The following is a 15,780-nucleotide window of genomic DNA, read 5'->3' as shown; positions in this document are numbered from 1 at the left end:
CGACTCTGTAATATTCTCTCTCCTTTTTTTCTTTTAAAGAAAAGCTTGCAAGCTTTTTATAGGATCAATTTGTAAAGTATGAACTGCTTTTGTTGTTCTAAGTAGCTGATCTCTTGTTGGTCCTTTTTGCTTGACAGGAAAAAACAAAAGAATTCATACTAGTGGTAGTGGAGGTCATTCATTTGTAATTTCATTAAAGTTGTGGGTTTTGGATTTGGATCTGTAGGGAGAGAACCCTCTTGGATATATTTCTTGAAAGTCCAATTCCCAATGGTGATCAAAATCTTCCCATTCTTCTGTTTGCATGGCTGTGAAGCTTTGAATTGTTTACACCTCATTTCGGGGTGGAGGGCAGGTGGCTCTTGGCTTCAGAGAAGATTCAAATTTGGTTGAGTTATGTGGCAACCAGGCGGGCCCCGGTAGCCATTGTTTGTCTGCTTCTGAATAAATATGTCACAATGATCATATGCAGTAGAAAAAAGGGCTATAATTAATTTCATTTTGGTCAAAATACGACACTTTAATAATATTAGCACATCTAGATAATCTTCATTTTCAATCCACATAGAAAGAGCAGAAACAAGGATTACAGAATGATCATATCATTTCATGTAAAACTGCTCTGTTCTGTTCTGTTCTGCTCTATAGAAAACAAGCTTCAGATAGAGTAAATAAGTAGAGAGCTAATTAAGCTAGCTATTTGTTAAACAAGAATCTGTACACAGGAACAGTGAGTTTGGATTTGGATCTGTAGAGAACCCTCTTGTTCTTGAAGGTCCAATTCTCAATGGTGATCACAATCTTCCCTGGTTCATTAGCATAGAAGGAATTTCTCACACATTGACCTAATCTCTTCTTGTTTTGGAGCAGAATCTTGTATGAGCCTTCATCATCAGGAACAAACTCCTCCTTGTAGGATACATCCCATCCCACCACTGTTAGCTCCCACACCAATGTCAAACCACCCTAAATATAATTAAACCCAATTCAATTAATCAAAACAACATCCAAGTGATCATCATGTTTCAGAAGGGTTGATTGATAATTAATTATCATGTTTAAGTACCTCAGCAACTGGGATTTCAATGCAGGCAGTTGTGTTTGCTTTGACTGAGCGCCTTGATGCTTTGTCTTCTGGTGTGAATTCAGGATCTTGCTCTCTTTTGAGGCCACCATATTGAACTGGGAGTTTTTCCGGGTCTACGAACCTTTTTCGTCGATTTCGAAACAAATTTAATGATAAAAGTTATATATTAGAGCAACACAGAGGAGAAGAAATTACTAATCATTCAAATATTAATATATAGTTAGCATTAATCTCACTTGAGAAGGGTCTTTGTAACATTTGAAGGCCTGGCAAACACGAACTTCTTTTTAGTTCTCTGACTGAGGAGCCTTGATCTGAGAACATGTGCCACATAATACCAAAGTGGAGCATTTATAACAATCTGCAAATGTTAATCAAGAAACACAGATCATACATTCATACAAATTACAGAAAGCTGGCAAAAAAACTAATTGTTTGAGTTAAATTTATTTGAATCACTTACATTCTTTTGAATGAGCTCTGGATAATTTTCCTGAAGCAACACCAGAGTTTTGCTGCTAAGAGAACGAAGCTCCTTCATATCCGGCCCCGGCGAGTTCTTTAAATCTGTAATGTGAACCATAGAGTCCACTCCTCCTTTCTTGAAGCTGAGCTTCTTGATGCCCTTTTCCATAAATTGAACCCTCCACCTTAAAAACTGCTGGCGTTTCTCTTTAGAACCAAATGTCCTCTTGTACAATTCCCTCTCCTTGAAAGGCCCATACACAGTGAAACACAAAGGGTGCCCCTCCTTGTCCACACTACTCCAAAACACCAAATTTTCAAGATCAGACCCCAACTCTTCTTCAAGAATCTCATCGGTTCTGTATTCTTTTCGCCATTTCAGCGTCCTCCGGAGCATCTCGAATGCATCAAGGACCTTAAAATCTTTGGCTCTCAAGAATTTGAGCAGCACAATGTCAGTGCCTTGGTGACCTTTGCTAGGCAACAAAGGTACACCCCAAAGACTAATCTCCCTAAGCTCTTCTCTCTGCCTGGCACTTTCAGCGGGGCTAATCATTTTGTTGGGTTTTCCCAGAAGATAATTCCCAACAATTGCATCTTCCACCCTGCACCTCAATTCCAATAAAGCTTTATTCTTTTTCTTGTTGTCGCTCTGCTTCAATTCAACAGAAGGTGTGGTTTCAGCCTCTTGATAAATTGCAGGGCCAAGAAATTCTATGTCACTTTCTTCATCTTCCTGGGTGCTTTCGTTTCCACTATTATTAGGCTTTTGCTCTCTTGGGCTCTTCTTGCTTTCTTCTTGATCATCTTCTTGGCTGCTTTGGCTCTCCTCTTTTTCTCTGACATGATCACCCTCCTCTTTTGGGTTCTGCTCATTTTTTTCCTCTGTCATGGTTTTCAGAATTCCGGGCCGCCAGAGTTCCTTCCTGTACACACAGCTCTGGCAGCTGTTTCCGGAGAACTGAATATTAGCGGTGCTCAGATTCAATGGCTGAGAATTGGGATCGATACAGAGACACGAAAAATACAAGCTTTTTTTCTTGTTTCCTTTTTCTATAACCTCAAAGGTTTTGGGAAACCCTGCGCCCTGTGTGGTTACGCTGGCGCCAAATTTAGGCTATGTCAATGACGGCAGCAACTAATGGTTAGATTGGTCCAAAATTGTTTCGGTATTCTTGCCGAACAAATTACAAGTGTTTTAACAGTAATTGATGTGGCAGGCTGGCTAGCATGGAATTAGTGGCTCTTAATTGACGAACGATTAGGCGGCCAATACAGAAAGATCTAGATTTTTGTTTTGGTGTCAAACTTGAGTTTCTCCAAGGGAGAAAAGTATAAAAGTAAACTGTTTTATTAATGAGCAAAATACAAGGGAAAAAAAGGTAAGTAAGAACTCGCACTTTTCTAATAAGCAAACCACAAAAAATGGTTACTAGAAAACAATCCGAATGAGAAGGTACTTCACAGGCTTTTTCAGAGAGAGAGAGAGAGAGAGAGAGAGAGAGAGCTGATTGCTTTGTGAAAGATATTGTTTAATAAAACATAACCCAAAGCAGTGATTTTTACATGCCTAACACAGAAGAAACTAACTGCTGATTTCCATGCCTAATAAAACAACAATCCCAACAGCCACAAATCTTAGTCTTATGTACAGTGATTACAGGAATGTGTGCAAAATGATCTGTATCTACATAACACTGAAGCCTGTAGTAGCCGTATCATGACTCCCGATATTTCGTCAGGTCAAACGTCAGAGTTTCCGAACAGCTGCATTAAGCAAGCACAGTTATTGCATTACTAAGCCATATGAAATGAATAATGAAAATCAACAGATACTCCTATTATAACATGAAGCTCACCTCCTTTCACAGTCCCTGTAAACCCCAACTAAAGCATCGGCCTTGTCATAGAAGCTATCTTTTAGAGATATTACGATGCTCTGAAAACCGCTGCCTCCATCATCATCCTGGTTCTCCCTGGCTCCTTCACGGGACTTCGAACGGATGAATCCAGCAACCTTAGCAACATTTAAGTTATCTAGTGCAGCATCGACTTCATCCAGTATGAAAAATGGTGAAGGCCTAAAACTGAAGCCATTCATAAGAGGAAAAAAAAAAAAAAAACCATTAGTACATGTCATGCGTGATAGTGACTACTAAATTTAAAGGTAAAAAAAATTCTATCTACTTTTAAACACACCTGTGTATCGAAAAGAGTAATGCCAATGCTGCAACAGTTTTTTCTCCACCAGATAATTGTTCCATATCACGAAAGCGCTTTGTTGGGGGCATAGCGGTATACTTGATGCCATGTAAAAATGGATCATCTTCATTTTCTAAATTCAAATATGCCGTTCCACCCAGTGGATGTGTGTTGCTCTTTGTGAGTTGTTTGTATATCTTATCAATATTACTAGATATATGGTTGAATGCATCCATAAACAATTCGTACCTGCATTGACCACGAAAAAAAAAAAACCCAGCTGAATTAAAAGACAGTAGGTGTTGCAGGGAGGCAACATAAGAGAATATAATGTTTTTGCTTTCAATAATAGAAAATAAATCATTCTTTTTTCTAGTTTTTATCCCAAAGAAAACGCCTGTTACCAAAATAGGATACTGTGTCAATCATCTTTTATCAACTGAATTATAACTTGTTACAGGATCTGGTAGTAGTGTAGAAGCAATTAATACCTCTTCTGCTTAACTGAGTTAAACAGATCAGCTTTTTCTTTCTCTTCTTTTCTAGCCACTTCAAACTCTTCAGTCACACCCCTTTCCTTTTCTTTTAAAGCCTCATATTGGTCCAGGGCCTTCATATTTGGAGCTGTTCTTTCGATTTCCGATGTTAGGGCATCCATTTTTTGCTTAAATTCCACCTCAAGTTTCTCCTGTTCAGAGGGCCTTCTATCCTGCAATTGAGACCTATTTAACTGACTAAAATCAAAAACTGGGCCCATTGTGGAGGATTCAGTCTCCATTGGATCTGAGATGATGGGTAGGCTTATTTGTTCTAGTTCACATTTTTCTACTATTTCCTGCTTCCGTGACATCAGCTGCTCAATCTGTGCCTCCTATAACATGAGAAAAACATATGTAAGCCTTTTAAGTTTAACTAGAACAAGGTAGGCACAATTGGTGAAAACAAAACTAAATTCCAACCTTAGAATTTATCTGTCGATTAAGTTTGGATACGCTTGTTGTAGCTGTAGAACCCCGCTTGTTCCATTCCTGGATTTCCTTCTCACACCCTTCTGACTTGGATTTCCATTCTGCAAGAATAGGAGGACAAAATAAATGTTTTTAAAAATTTAGAAAAAAAACGTGAAGAAAAAATTGACTTGTTGACCAGTTTGAATAACTTAAGAATTCAACCTCAAGCTGATTGCATAAAAGTTCAAATTTAATGTCCCTATAAGTAATAAGGCACCCGCCAAGCCATTTTCATACCTTGTACTTCTTCCTTCCATCGAAGAATTTCACCAGAAGCTTTTTCAGCCGCTGACTTGGCTTCAGCCTCTTTCTTCTGAACCCGTTCTAAATCTTTTTGCAAATTACTAATAGAATGTTGAAGTTCTTGAATCCGCGATTCCATGTCCCGATTTTGCTCATACTCTAACCTGAAAGCAACCAAATAAAAAAGTATTGCATCATATAATCTGTGCGAGTACCACAGCCGCCATACAACTAGTACATCACAAACATCTCATAGTAGGGAGAAAGCAGATTGTTTTAAGTTTAAAATTTGAGGATGAATCTGTTTTGTTTCTGGAAAGATAAATGAAATGAGGAAAATGAAACTCGAACGAGTTTAAATTGACATTTTTGTTGATTTTTGCATGTATTGTCAGAGAGATAAACGGAAGGGGATGCAAGAACATACTGGTATTTCAACTTTGACAGCTGGCTACTCAAACTAAGCCTCTCGTCAGCCATATATTGGGAAGCCTTGAGTTGATTTTCCTCGTACTCACGGATGTTCGCCACCCCAACAGATTTACTAAAATCTTTGTAGATTCTGTCAACAATTTCATTTATCCTCTTCTCAAGCTTATTGATTTCTTTGCTCCGCTTATCTACAGCTTGCTTTAACTGCAAGCAAAATTTAAAACTGCTGGAACTACAGGTTTGAAATAAAATACTGCAATAAACTAGATTAAGCGTCTCATCATCAGAATAAAAAAATATAAAAAGACCTTCAGAAGTTCAGGACTGCTACGATCTATCTCTTCTTTTATATTCTGCTTCTCCCGAGCCAAGTTTGCAAGTTTGTCCTTAATGCTTTTCTGCAAAAAAGTTGTCTTATTTGTCAATCCGCAACAAAGCATAATTGTATAAGGCAAAATAAAGATATGCCAATGTCAATTTGTAGTGCAAATATATAGGCACGGCATTCCCACCCCAAAAACCACAAACAAAAAACCCTTACTATTTCAGATTTTTGAAACTGGCTACACCATACTTCCACCACTCTACATCTAAGATCATATAACTAGTTAAACATAGACCACAGCACATGTTGAAACAGTTCTAACTTTTCAGCCTGCAGCCTCTGGACCACATTACTCCAGACCAACAAATCGAAAGTAAAGATTTCAACAAATTTCTATGCCACTCAATTATGCCAGAATCTAAACCTATTTTCAGGATGTTATATGAAACAATTCTATGCTAACCCCCTGAAAAGAATTTCAGGCAAAGTGCAGCACGAGTCTAGCAGGGAGACCATAACAAGATATGAAAGTGGGTACGGATACACACCTAAATACCTATTAACAGTTTACTTAAAGCTCCAAAGAATTATAAACTAACAATTTAAACCATTCAGGCAAACCTTCATCTGTAAATGGAAGAGAACTCCCTGAAGTTACCTTCTCAATCTCTGCATACTGGATCTTCTTCTCAAGTCCACTAATTCTACCAGTTGTCTCAGACTCTTTTATCTGCATCTCTCTAATTGATCCAAGCTCTTCCAGCTCTGACTCAAACTGTTCTTTCTTCTTCTTCAATCCTACAGAATGCAAGCAGTTAAAGCCACGTCCAGAATAACCCAAAAATTAAAATTAAAATTTAGAAAACAGAAAAGTCTAAACCAACCTTCAACTTTTTTGTCATCCCATTTATTTGACCTGGCTTCCATTCCACCGCTGGTACCACCAGTCATTGTGCCGGATTTCGCGAGCAGAATTCCATCAACAGTTACAACTAATTTATATTGGAAAGATAAAAAGGTAACACTTAAATTAATATGAACATGACTTGTTAACACAGAATATGAGAACAATTACAAATATACAAACTAATTACCTTTGAACCTCTCGCCAGTCCAGCTGAGACGCTTAGCCTCATCAAGTTCGTCACAAACAAGAGTGTTGCCAACCGCAAATAGAATTGCCTTCTCCAAGGCAGGATCAAACGTGTGGTTGTTAAGTCCACAAATTAAAAGCAGCTTTTTCAGATTTTCATGCACAAACTCACAGTTTAATCTTACAAATGGAAACATATAAGAACAGAGGCAACATACATCAAAGAATATGAAATGGTATGATTATCATGACATAAACTGCGGCAGATTCAAGAACAGATCAACTTGATGCTTTACTTTTTAATATGGTCACCAGAATAAATGCATAAGTGACGACAAGAGGAGTGGGAATCAAATGAAGGAAACATCGCTGAAGATGAAAGAAGAAAAACGACACATAAAAGCATGAGTAGGGAGAATTATGAGATGACCAGACAGCACCTGAAGTATTCCATACACTGATACAAGCAGCCAAGCACGCTGCACACTGACAGTATACAAAATGCCCAGACTACTGTACTGTAAGATCATAACCACAAGACTGGATTATGAAGTTTTGCAATCAGGAATTCTATGCAATAAAACATTGATAAAGGATATTGGACTACATCAAATATCAGCTTCGCAGTACCACCTAAGTTGCGCAATCTCTCCATTACTGGCTTTACACGGACAGACTGAAGAGGTATGAATGTCTGAGGAGGAAGCCTTTGTTCTTTCAAATACTGCAAGAACGCAAATGGATCAGTAACAGCATTGCATTCTTTACTGTGGATCTTAAAAGAACCCCAATAGACTTTATAGTGATGGGATGGTAACAGAATGTAAGGTCATTCACATTTATGTTTCAACTCTGCTCAGTCTCTGCTCAGTGAATTTTAAGTACAAAAATTGTTAATTGTAAAAATAAAGGTACAAAAGCAATGTTTTGATTCTTGATGTCAACAGTCTAATGTATACAAACACGACAATTAAAAAACCTATGAGATCATAAAGCACCTTGATGCATTCCTTTCCCGTTTGTTCATCCTCAACTACAACTGCATCCATAAATTTACCCATAGCAACAGTAACAGCAAGGTTATACTTCTTTTGTGTTGGCCTACAGAGATCAGTCATGCGGCCATGGACACCATGAAACAGGCGTTTGAGAGTCTCGACTGCCTGAGACAACCTGGAATCCCTCTCATTTTCATATCTGTCAGCCTTCAATTCACGTAGTTGTTTTTCTATTTCATCAATTTTTGACTTCAGATTTTCATGTTTTTGTCTGTGTGGGCACCAAAAAGAAAAGATAAAAGTAAACACAAAATTCAATATATATTTTATCTTAATGTCTGGTATAAGAAGCATACAAGCGAGCTAAATAACCTGGCATGTAAATGTTTCTCTTGCATCGCATGCAGTTCATTATTCAGACTTTTAACTTCATCCCTATGTTTCGTAGAATTTTCTTTAATTTTTCTCTGCCTTGTTAGCATTTGTTCCTCTTGTGATTCCAGTTCACCCTCCCGACTTCTCAACTGTTGAAGATTTTCTTCCAGATTCTTTTGAGCTTCAAGATCAGCATGTTGTTGCCTATCCAGAACTTCTTTCTCATCTCTTAGCTTTGCAGTTTTCATACCAGCATCCTCCTTGCTGCAACATCAACATTCCAATGAAAATTTACAAAATCATATTAAGAAGTTAAACTTTATGTGCAAAGCACAATGGTTAAGTGAATGTAATTTAACAAGTCCATGATGAAAAGGATAGTCAGGACCAAAAATTCAATCCTTGGCTCAAACTTGAAAAAGAACGTGGAATTTGGGGTCAACCACCAAGGAAACTGAGTTTGGATTCCATTTGGATCAAGGCATTTTAGCTAAATAAAAGTAAACCAAACACTACCATCACAATAAGATATACCAAGGAATTACCAAACACTTACATTCGAAAATATTCCCTTAATTCAGTATCATCTAACTTCAATTTATCCCCACTGTCTCGAGCTTTTTCATGTAAATCCTCTAGTTTTGCAGTCAGATCCTGTATGCCCTTCTGCAGCTCCTTTACATCCTCTTTATGTCTTCTCCTTTCTTGTTCTTTCCTAGCAAGCTCCTTCTCACTTTTCTTGATTTTTGCATTTATACGAGACATTTCCTCTTTCAGTTTCAGAAGCTCTGGTTGCTGCAAACAAAAACAAAAAAATATATCAAATAATCCATAAATTTGTCTTCTTGAGAATGGAGAGGATACTTATGCAATAACAGAAATGTAAAAGTCAACATATTCAAATGGAAACAAAACTGGCGATATATCACAAATATCCCAAAATCACCTGCATTTCGCCAACATATAAATATAGTACATGCAGGCGATCTAACACTGATTGCACATCTATATGCCGCAGTGTGACAAATAGCCAAGTACATTCATACTGGGTATTTAGGTTTCACTAAACTGGTTTGCTGCATGAGGTTAAGGTCCCCGGTTCAACCACTATGACCTATTTGGTCATTACCATTCTTAAGTCTCAGTTTTGTTTAAAGGTCCATGAGAGCCCTATTCAGCCCCATATGCTAAAGTCAAATTCTTGTTAATGGACACAGATCTCATGTGAATTTTCTATCTCCCACTGAAGCCAAAGAAACTCACACTTTTGTCAAGTTTATTACTTCTCTCAGAAATCTTCTTTTCACATTGTGCAATCTCTTTCAGATATTTTGCTTGTTCTTTCTTCTTTTTGCTTGCTTCTTGCTGGAACTCAACTAGTTCTTGCATAACTTCTTCGCGGCTTCTCTTTTCAGCTTCAAGCTCCTCAGTCATTTTTGTAATATCTTTTTCTATGTTGAACAACTGCCATAAAGAATGTTCTCTCTTCAATGATTTCTGCAAGAAAGAATAGATGTGATCACATAATTAGCATAAGACAAATCTTAGAAATTATGAGACAAGATTCAAAGAAAAACACATAAAGCTGTTGAGCTTGTACAAGAAACAAACTTCACAAAAATTCTGCATGGAGAAAAGTTTGAGATATTCAGGCACTTCTCACCTAGCCTATATTGGATTTATTTTACATGTGTGGGCGTATGCACACTAACATGTGCACACAAGACAGATAAGTCAGTGTGTGCTAGTAAAAGAGAGAGAACCTACTCTTTGCAATCTCTGAAACTAGGAGATATAAGATATTAATACAAAACATGCATATGCCTGAGTGAGTGCAGACATGTGTAACCCATGTACACATTCATGTATACACAAATAAGCAGCACACATGTGCATATGTATGAAACAAGCAAAAAAAACCTTGAGATGCGCACCAATTGATCTTGCAAGCGGAGGTTTTTCTCAGCTTCTTCCTTTTGCTCTTTCTTTTGCTTCCTCTCCAACACTATTGTTCTTTTTCTCTGATAAACAAGAGCTGATTTTTCTTCAGCTACGGCTTTTTCTTCTTCATATTTTTCATAGTCCCTCTTGAGGTCATCAGACCCAGAGATCTGCTCAAGAAGTGCAGTGAGTTCCTTCGGATTTTTAGAAGCAATGGACTCCACATCACCCTAAACGAGAAAGATAATTGGTTGTTAGAAGTCACCCCTAACTTCCATGCTTTGCAAATATCAAAGCCGCCGTGCAAGCTGAAATAGTCTTAGAATATTTGAAACCTTAATGAAAAATAGCGGAACACGCTTAAAAACTTCCTTTCACAGTTAGCTACCCGTTAGGCAATGTCCAATAACTTCTTTAATTTTAAAAATGAAGTCTACATGGAGTCTCATACATTTGAATAATTTTTTAAAACATTAGTTTCCATTTCTCAACTAACGAAGGGCGTTGCAAATAAATGGTATTGATTTTTCCCGTCTCTCCTTATTTTCCTCCAAATTCTCAGCTTTCAAAACAACCCCCAAAAAAATAGCCAACAGAAAATAGAAGAAAGAAAAACCAAATTAGATTGAACAGACAAAATAAATACCCTAAGCTCACATTACATATCAGACACTGAAATTCAAATGCATCTGGTCTTTGAAATTGACCTGAAAGACGAGGAAATTGCGGGCCTTGACAAGAATTCCAAGGGACCTGAGCTTAGCATTGTATTCTTCCCACGACACAGACGCCCCATCAACACGATACTCGCTGCCGGCGGAGCCGGTAATGGCCCGCGTGAACTGAAGCTCCAACCCATTTGCCAGCTGGTAAACCAAGCGAACATAGGCCCTGCGGCCCTTCTGGTCCTTCTCCTTGTCGTCGAAGGCATAGATCAGGTCCTTCAACTGGGCCCCACGGAGGTGGCCCGTCCGTACGCCGAGCACGAAGCTTATAGCGTCCATGAGGTTGGATTTACCGGCTCCGTTGGGCCCAATGATTGCCGTGAAGTCATAGAAGGGGCCGATTGTTTGGAAGCCCTTGTAGGACTTGAAGTTCTCGAGCTCCAACCGGAGGATTTTTCCCTGAGAGACCAGGGACGGCATGGCTGGTCGAACTAAATTAGGGTTTACTTCAAAAATGTGGAAAATTAGGGCTTACTTCAAAAATGTGGAAAATTAGGGCTTGATTATGAAAATTGAAGCTAGGGTTGAAGGGGAAACGAGTAGAGAGTAGAGATGCAGAAGCTGAGTGAGATTTCCACGAAAAATGGAAGGTCGATTTTCCGGGAAAGTTGAGGGAAATTGAAGGGGGAAAAAGGAGGTTTTGGGGATTTTAGGGAATTGGCGGGAGAGGGAGAATTTGCAGAATTAGTGTGTTACCAACCAATGACCATACCCGAAGAGCACCAAGTCCTACTGCACATTAACATTTTCACTTCGCTTCATTAAACGCTTATGGACACTGCGTTGCGTATTTGCATCCATTTTCACTACTTTTTTGGTATTTATAATGCGAAGACTCTAGCATCCATTTTCACTACATTTTCGCCCCTTCTGCTGACTTTCTTGCATCAAATTTCTCCATCTTTTTAATCAGTGGTAAAGGGAAATTAAAATTTGGGGCGGAAGTGGGTGATGCAGTCGGACCACATCACCCAAAGTCATCCCTGGGTCTCATTTCACACCCACTATTTATAAGCGGAATTGTAAGATTGATGTGGTCCGACCGCCTCACCCAAGATGAAGTCATCCTTGGGGTCCCATTCCACACCCATCTTAATCCTAATTTAAGGGTTCGTGCTATTTATGAAAGGAACCTAATTTAAGGGTTCATACTATTTATGAAAAGGAATTGTAAGACTGATGATGTGGTCAGACCGCCCCACCAAAAACGTTCTTGCATTTGATACATTTTTAACATTGTGAAGAGAAAAATAACTAGATCCATTTCTTTCACTGACATAGGCGCCACAACAAGAACACATTGATATCAAGCCATTGAACGTGCTAGGAGAATTGACAAGAGCGGCAAATAAGCAGTTCATCAAACAAGAAAAAGGCTTTGCATGGATGAGCACATAGAGATATAATGGACTGGTTTAGGGGCATCGAGTTTGGAGACAGCTTCCCAAAACAACTATGTCCCCATCGAAAGTCCGCAATCTATGCTTAACAAAGATACTAGCATGTTTACAGAAACGATTAATTACGTCAACCATAATGAAGGGAAAAGGAAAACACTCCTAACCAACTAGTATTAGTTTGCTAATAAAAAGTCATCAGCATGAATGCAGCGCAGCCATGACAACACAGACATCGACAAAGCAGGCATACTGCCAAATGTATCGAGCTCGATTGGATACACCACCACTTTTCCTTCATTCACCGACTTTTTCACTGCTGATCTTGGGGTCTTCCTTTGGAGAATCCACTATTTTGGTTTCAGTATTGGTTCCTACAGGAGCAGATGAACTGCCTTCAGAAGCAATGGAATTTTCGGGCAGTTTTCCACCAGGTTTTTGGGTGTCTTCTGAATCCTCACGAGCAGTGGTGTTAGAGTTTCCAGGCAGTTCTCCGGGATTTTGAACAGCTTTCACCCCGTCATGGTTGGTGGTTTCAGGGTTTTCAAGCTGTTGGACTCCAGACTTTTGAGAACCTTCCAAGTCTTCATACCTGGAAATGACTTGTTGAAGTTCTTCGTGAAGAAATAGAGCCTCAAAGAGCATCCCTTCGTCATCAGTAGTGGTTTCTATAATCCTCTTAACAACAGGCTGAGACTCCTTGCACTTGTCCAGCATGTTCAGGGTTAGTTCTTCCTGCAATCAAACTCCATTAGCTTAAATGTCTTCTGCCTACAAGCTGACCTTGGGATTAGGTAAAAAGTGAAAGAACTAAAGTTATAGTAAAAAGTCAAATGCTTCCTAGATGACTATCATTGCACATATATATAATCATAAAGGAAAGGAAGATGCCCAAACAGCCATGTACTTGTACACTCGCGCACCAACACACCCACAGTCGTGAGTCATGGAACATGGAAAATTCTGTCCCCTAGGTCCCAAAACATTTCTATATTCTTTATATACTAGAAAGAGGTTAGTTGTTCGTTTATAATACATATGCATATTGTCGTTCATCAAATAATTGTATCAAAGTATTACAGAGTGAATACAAGGTGATACGTGGATGCTTAAGAATAGAAATATGGCATCTGTTAAGGAATTGATGCACTTAGTTGTACTTGTAAATTGAGGCAGAATTTATTCCAGAAAGATTAATAAATCAACAGGAATATGCTCAACTTCAAGAGTTTTGGACAAAAATTATAAAATTCAGATATAGTATTGCTCTCTGCTAAGAAGTAAGAAACATACCTTCAAAGGTTTTGGATCCGTTTCAGTATTTAAAATACTAGACAGCAGTTCAAGGCTATTGCGAGCTACAACAAGAAACTCCTTTTTTTCTTCAACTGCTAGGCTTTGATAATTAAAGGCGAAATCATTATGATTTCCTCCATGCAATCCTGTGTCAGGTACAGGGTATCTTTCAGGGGGAGACAGCGGCTCGTGAACATATGATTCCAAGGTAGACTGCATCGAGGGTGAAGTCCCTTCTGGTGCTAAAGGATTGGTGCTTCTTTCTCTCAAGCTCTGCATAACACCCAGAAAAGAAGTTGGATATCAGAGTCTCTTAAATGCATGAAAACCAGCATTGCTAAAAACACAAAACAAGGTACCCCAGTCAACACATCCGGGCAGGCCAAAATTAACAGCTGAATGGGCAAGGCAGTTGAACTTGAACATGACTGGAAAATTTGTAACTGGACTACACAACAGTTTCTGGTTTAAAACCTTAAGGATTACTGTAGAATACTCAAGGGCCAAACAAAGCTTAAGAAAAACTCTCTTCCTTTTTTTCAGTAAAAACAGTTAGATAGATCAAATGCTCAAACAGATGCAAGTTCGAAACTCATGATTAAAATGACACAAACACATGATTAAATGCTTTATATCGGATATAAAGAGGGCTCACCATGTAAGTTTGACGAAATACAGGTAGATATGCAAGCTCCTCAGACTCTCCCCAAGCCCTAATCAATTGCATAGCCCTTTGTCTATTTTCGGCATCTGTTTGTGGATTCTCAATCATTCTAAGCATCTCATCCAACACCTTCTCCGACGCAACCTCAGAGAACACCTTCTCGCAATTCATAGCACAAGTCTCCAACAAGTCAAGACTCAACCTCTGGCTCACCACATTCTTGCCCGAAATCTTCTTCTTTATGGCCCTAACGACTTCGGACCCACTAAACTCTTCACTATTGATCATTGCACATATCCTCAAATTCATACCCCAATTTGGCTCCTCCAAGGTCTCCAATGTGGCTTCATCGATCATCTTCGATTCAGGGGTCGGGGTTTGCAGAATTTCCTTCACTTTGCCACTAACCATTCGACCCATTTGAGCTCCACCTATCTTTAACCTCTCACCCAATTGAGCTAGATTCAACTTGTCCATTATGCTTATCAGTCTCTTCAAGTTTGGATAAATACAAATTTACACACCTAATTTCAACAAATAAATACATAAAACAGTACAGTATTTTCAGTCTCATTAGAACTCATAATTGAAGCAATTGAACAGTAAAATGGAATAAATTGTATCTGCATATAAAAATATATATCAAATTCCAAAACAGATGTGTTTGGCTGCTGATTGATCCATAATAAACGCGAAAACAAAACAGATCAGTGAAATTGATGAGCAGCTGAAAAATCTGGCAAACCTGTTGTAAAGTTGGGGCTGGTGGAGAATGAAACTGTAGAAGTTGCAGGGTCTGCGTAGAGCGTGAGGCTTCGAGAAAGAGAATCGGAGGCTTTTTGAGGTGAATTGGCCTTGAGCTTAAAGCTCTGACCTTTCAGAGAGAGAGAGAGAGAGAGAGAGAGATGGGGATGGTCAAAACTGAAAACAAAGATAATGCGTGGCGCAAATAGAATAATCAAAACAGGGATTTTGTCACTCCTTTCGGTTCGCGGCCTCGTGGATTTTGGTGGGTTATTTTGCCACGTGGCTTTTGTTTTTGGTGTCAAGGCAGTTAGAACTTGGATTGTGGATATAAGCTTTGACCCCCAAGAAGAACAAAATAAAAATAAAAAATTTGGATGTATCTTTGCATGAATCGCATTAGAGATGACTTGCTCCTCTCAACGAATTTTTGTTGCATGCAAATTGCAATTAGTTGTATGCAATTTTGTTTATATGTCTCTCTCATCAAGTGAAAGATATAAGTCGAGCAATTTAATAGGTTAAGAGTATTTTTAATAGTAGTAATAAATTAAATTATTCAAATTAAAATTTATTAACTTATATAGTAATTTTAAAAAATCTATTTATTACTTTAATTATTTTTGCTCTAATAGATTTTTCAATTCTAATGAAGTATCATGAAAAATAATGAAATATATGAAAACATGTGAAAAATGTCTACGTATTTATTATATGAAAATATTAAAATGCATGTTTTTAACATTTTCAAGTAGGTTTTGTTTTTCCAAAGTAAAATTATAT

At 38.3% G+C, this 15,780-nt stretch overlaps 3 protein-coding genes across 3 annotated transcripts; all 3 read right to left on the bottom strand.

The window, feature by feature from the left end:
• Nucleotides 1-472: 472 nt before the first annotated feature.
• On the bottom strand, nt 473-2,725 carry LOC117637917 (patellin-4-like). Its single transcript, XM_034372970.1, has 4 exons — nt 1,551-2,725; nt 1,324-1,448; nt 1,067-1,208; nt 473-966 (listed from the first exon to the last, which is right to left on the bottom strand). Exons 1-4 carry the CDS (start codon nt 2,442-2,444, stop codon nt 697-699), a joined length of 1,431 nt encoding a protein of 476 aa, XP_034228861.1. The 5' UTR covers nt 2,445-2,725; the 3' UTR covers nt 473-696.
• A 212-nt stretch (nt 2,726-2,937) lies between these two features.
• On the bottom strand, nt 2,938-11,997 carry LOC117637916 (structural maintenance of chromosomes protein 1). The gene is made up of 18 exons (XM_034372968.1): nt 10,879-11,997; nt 10,165-10,401; nt 9,494-9,727; nt 8,787-9,025; nt 8,228-8,494; nt 7,856-8,126; nt 7,457-7,581; nt 6,859-6,968; nt 6,649-6,756; nt 6,423-6,562; nt 5,748-5,837; nt 5,435-5,643; nt 5,002-5,171; nt 4,714-4,823; nt 4,246-4,625; nt 3,752-4,003; nt 3,412-3,639; nt 2,938-3,319 (listed from the first exon to the last, which is right to left on the bottom strand). Exons 1-18 carry the CDS (start codon nt 11,314-11,316, stop codon nt 3,271-3,273), a joined length of 3,657 nt encoding a protein of 1,218 aa, XP_034228859.1. The 5' UTR covers nt 11,317-11,997; the 3' UTR covers nt 2,938-3,270.
• A 231-nt stretch (nt 11,998-12,228) lies between these two features.
• LOC117637918 (TOM1-like protein 2) lies at nt 12,229-15,209 on the bottom strand. Its single transcript, XM_034372971.1, has 4 exons — nt 14,999-15,209; nt 14,245-14,777; nt 13,587-13,862; nt 12,229-13,028 (listed from the first exon to the last, which is right to left on the bottom strand). Exons 2-4 carry the CDS (start codon nt 14,728-14,730, stop codon nt 12,591-12,593), a joined length of 1,200 nt encoding a protein of 399 aa, XP_034228862.1. The 5' UTR covers nt 14,731-14,777; nt 14,999-15,209; the 3' UTR covers nt 12,229-12,590.
• Between the last annotated feature and the right edge of the window lie 571 nt (nt 15,210-15,780).

Source organism: Prunus dulcis, chromosome 8 (genome assembly GCF_902201215.1).
Source record: "Prunus dulcis chromosome 8, ALMONDv2, whole genome shotgun sequence".
NCBI lineage: Eukaryota > Viridiplantae > Streptophyta > Magnoliopsida > Rosales > Rosaceae > Prunus > Prunus dulcis.
Note: the sequence above shows the minus strand (reverse complement) of the source record. Positions and strands in the feature narration are given on the sequence as shown.

Bases quoted from the DNA above. Each gene is read 5' to 3' on its own strand.
- LOC117637917 (XM_034372970.1), bottom strand. From the start codon at position 2,444: ATGACAGAGGAAAAAAATGAGCAGAACCCAAAAGAGGAGGGTGATCAT. The intron at 1,449-1,550 runs GTAAGTGATTCA...TAACATTTGCAG, and splicing joins CAGAGCTCATTCAAAAGAAT to ATTGTTATAAATGCTCCACT. The intron at 967-1,066 runs GTACTTAAACAT...AATTATATTTAG, and splicing joins TTGAAATCCCAGTTGCTGAG to GGTGGTTTGACATTGGTGTG.
- LOC117637916 (XM_034372968.1), bottom strand. From the start codon at position 11,316: ATGCCGTCCCTGGTCTCTCAGGGAAAAATCCTCCGGTTGGAGCTCGAG. The intron at 9,728-10,164 runs GTGCGCATCTCA...TCTTTCTTGCAG, and splicing joins TCCGCTTGCAAGATCAATTG to AAATCATTGAAGAGAGAACA. The intron at 9,026-9,493 runs GTGAGTTTCTTT...TTTTGTTTGCAG, and splicing joins GTAATAAACTTGACAAAAGT to CAACCAGAGCTTCTGAAACT.
- LOC117637918 (XM_034372971.1), bottom strand. From the start codon at position 14,730: ATGGACAAGTTGAATCTAGCTCAATTGGGTGAGAGGTTAAAGATAGGT. The intron at 13,863-14,244 runs GTGAGCCCTCTT...GGTGTTATGCAG, and splicing joins TATTTCGTCAAACTTACATG to AGCTTGAGAGAAAGAAGCAC. The intron at 13,029-13,586 runs GTATGTTTCTTA...GTTTGATTGCAG, and splicing joins CGGATCCAAAACCTTTGAAG to GAAGAACTAACCCTGAACAT.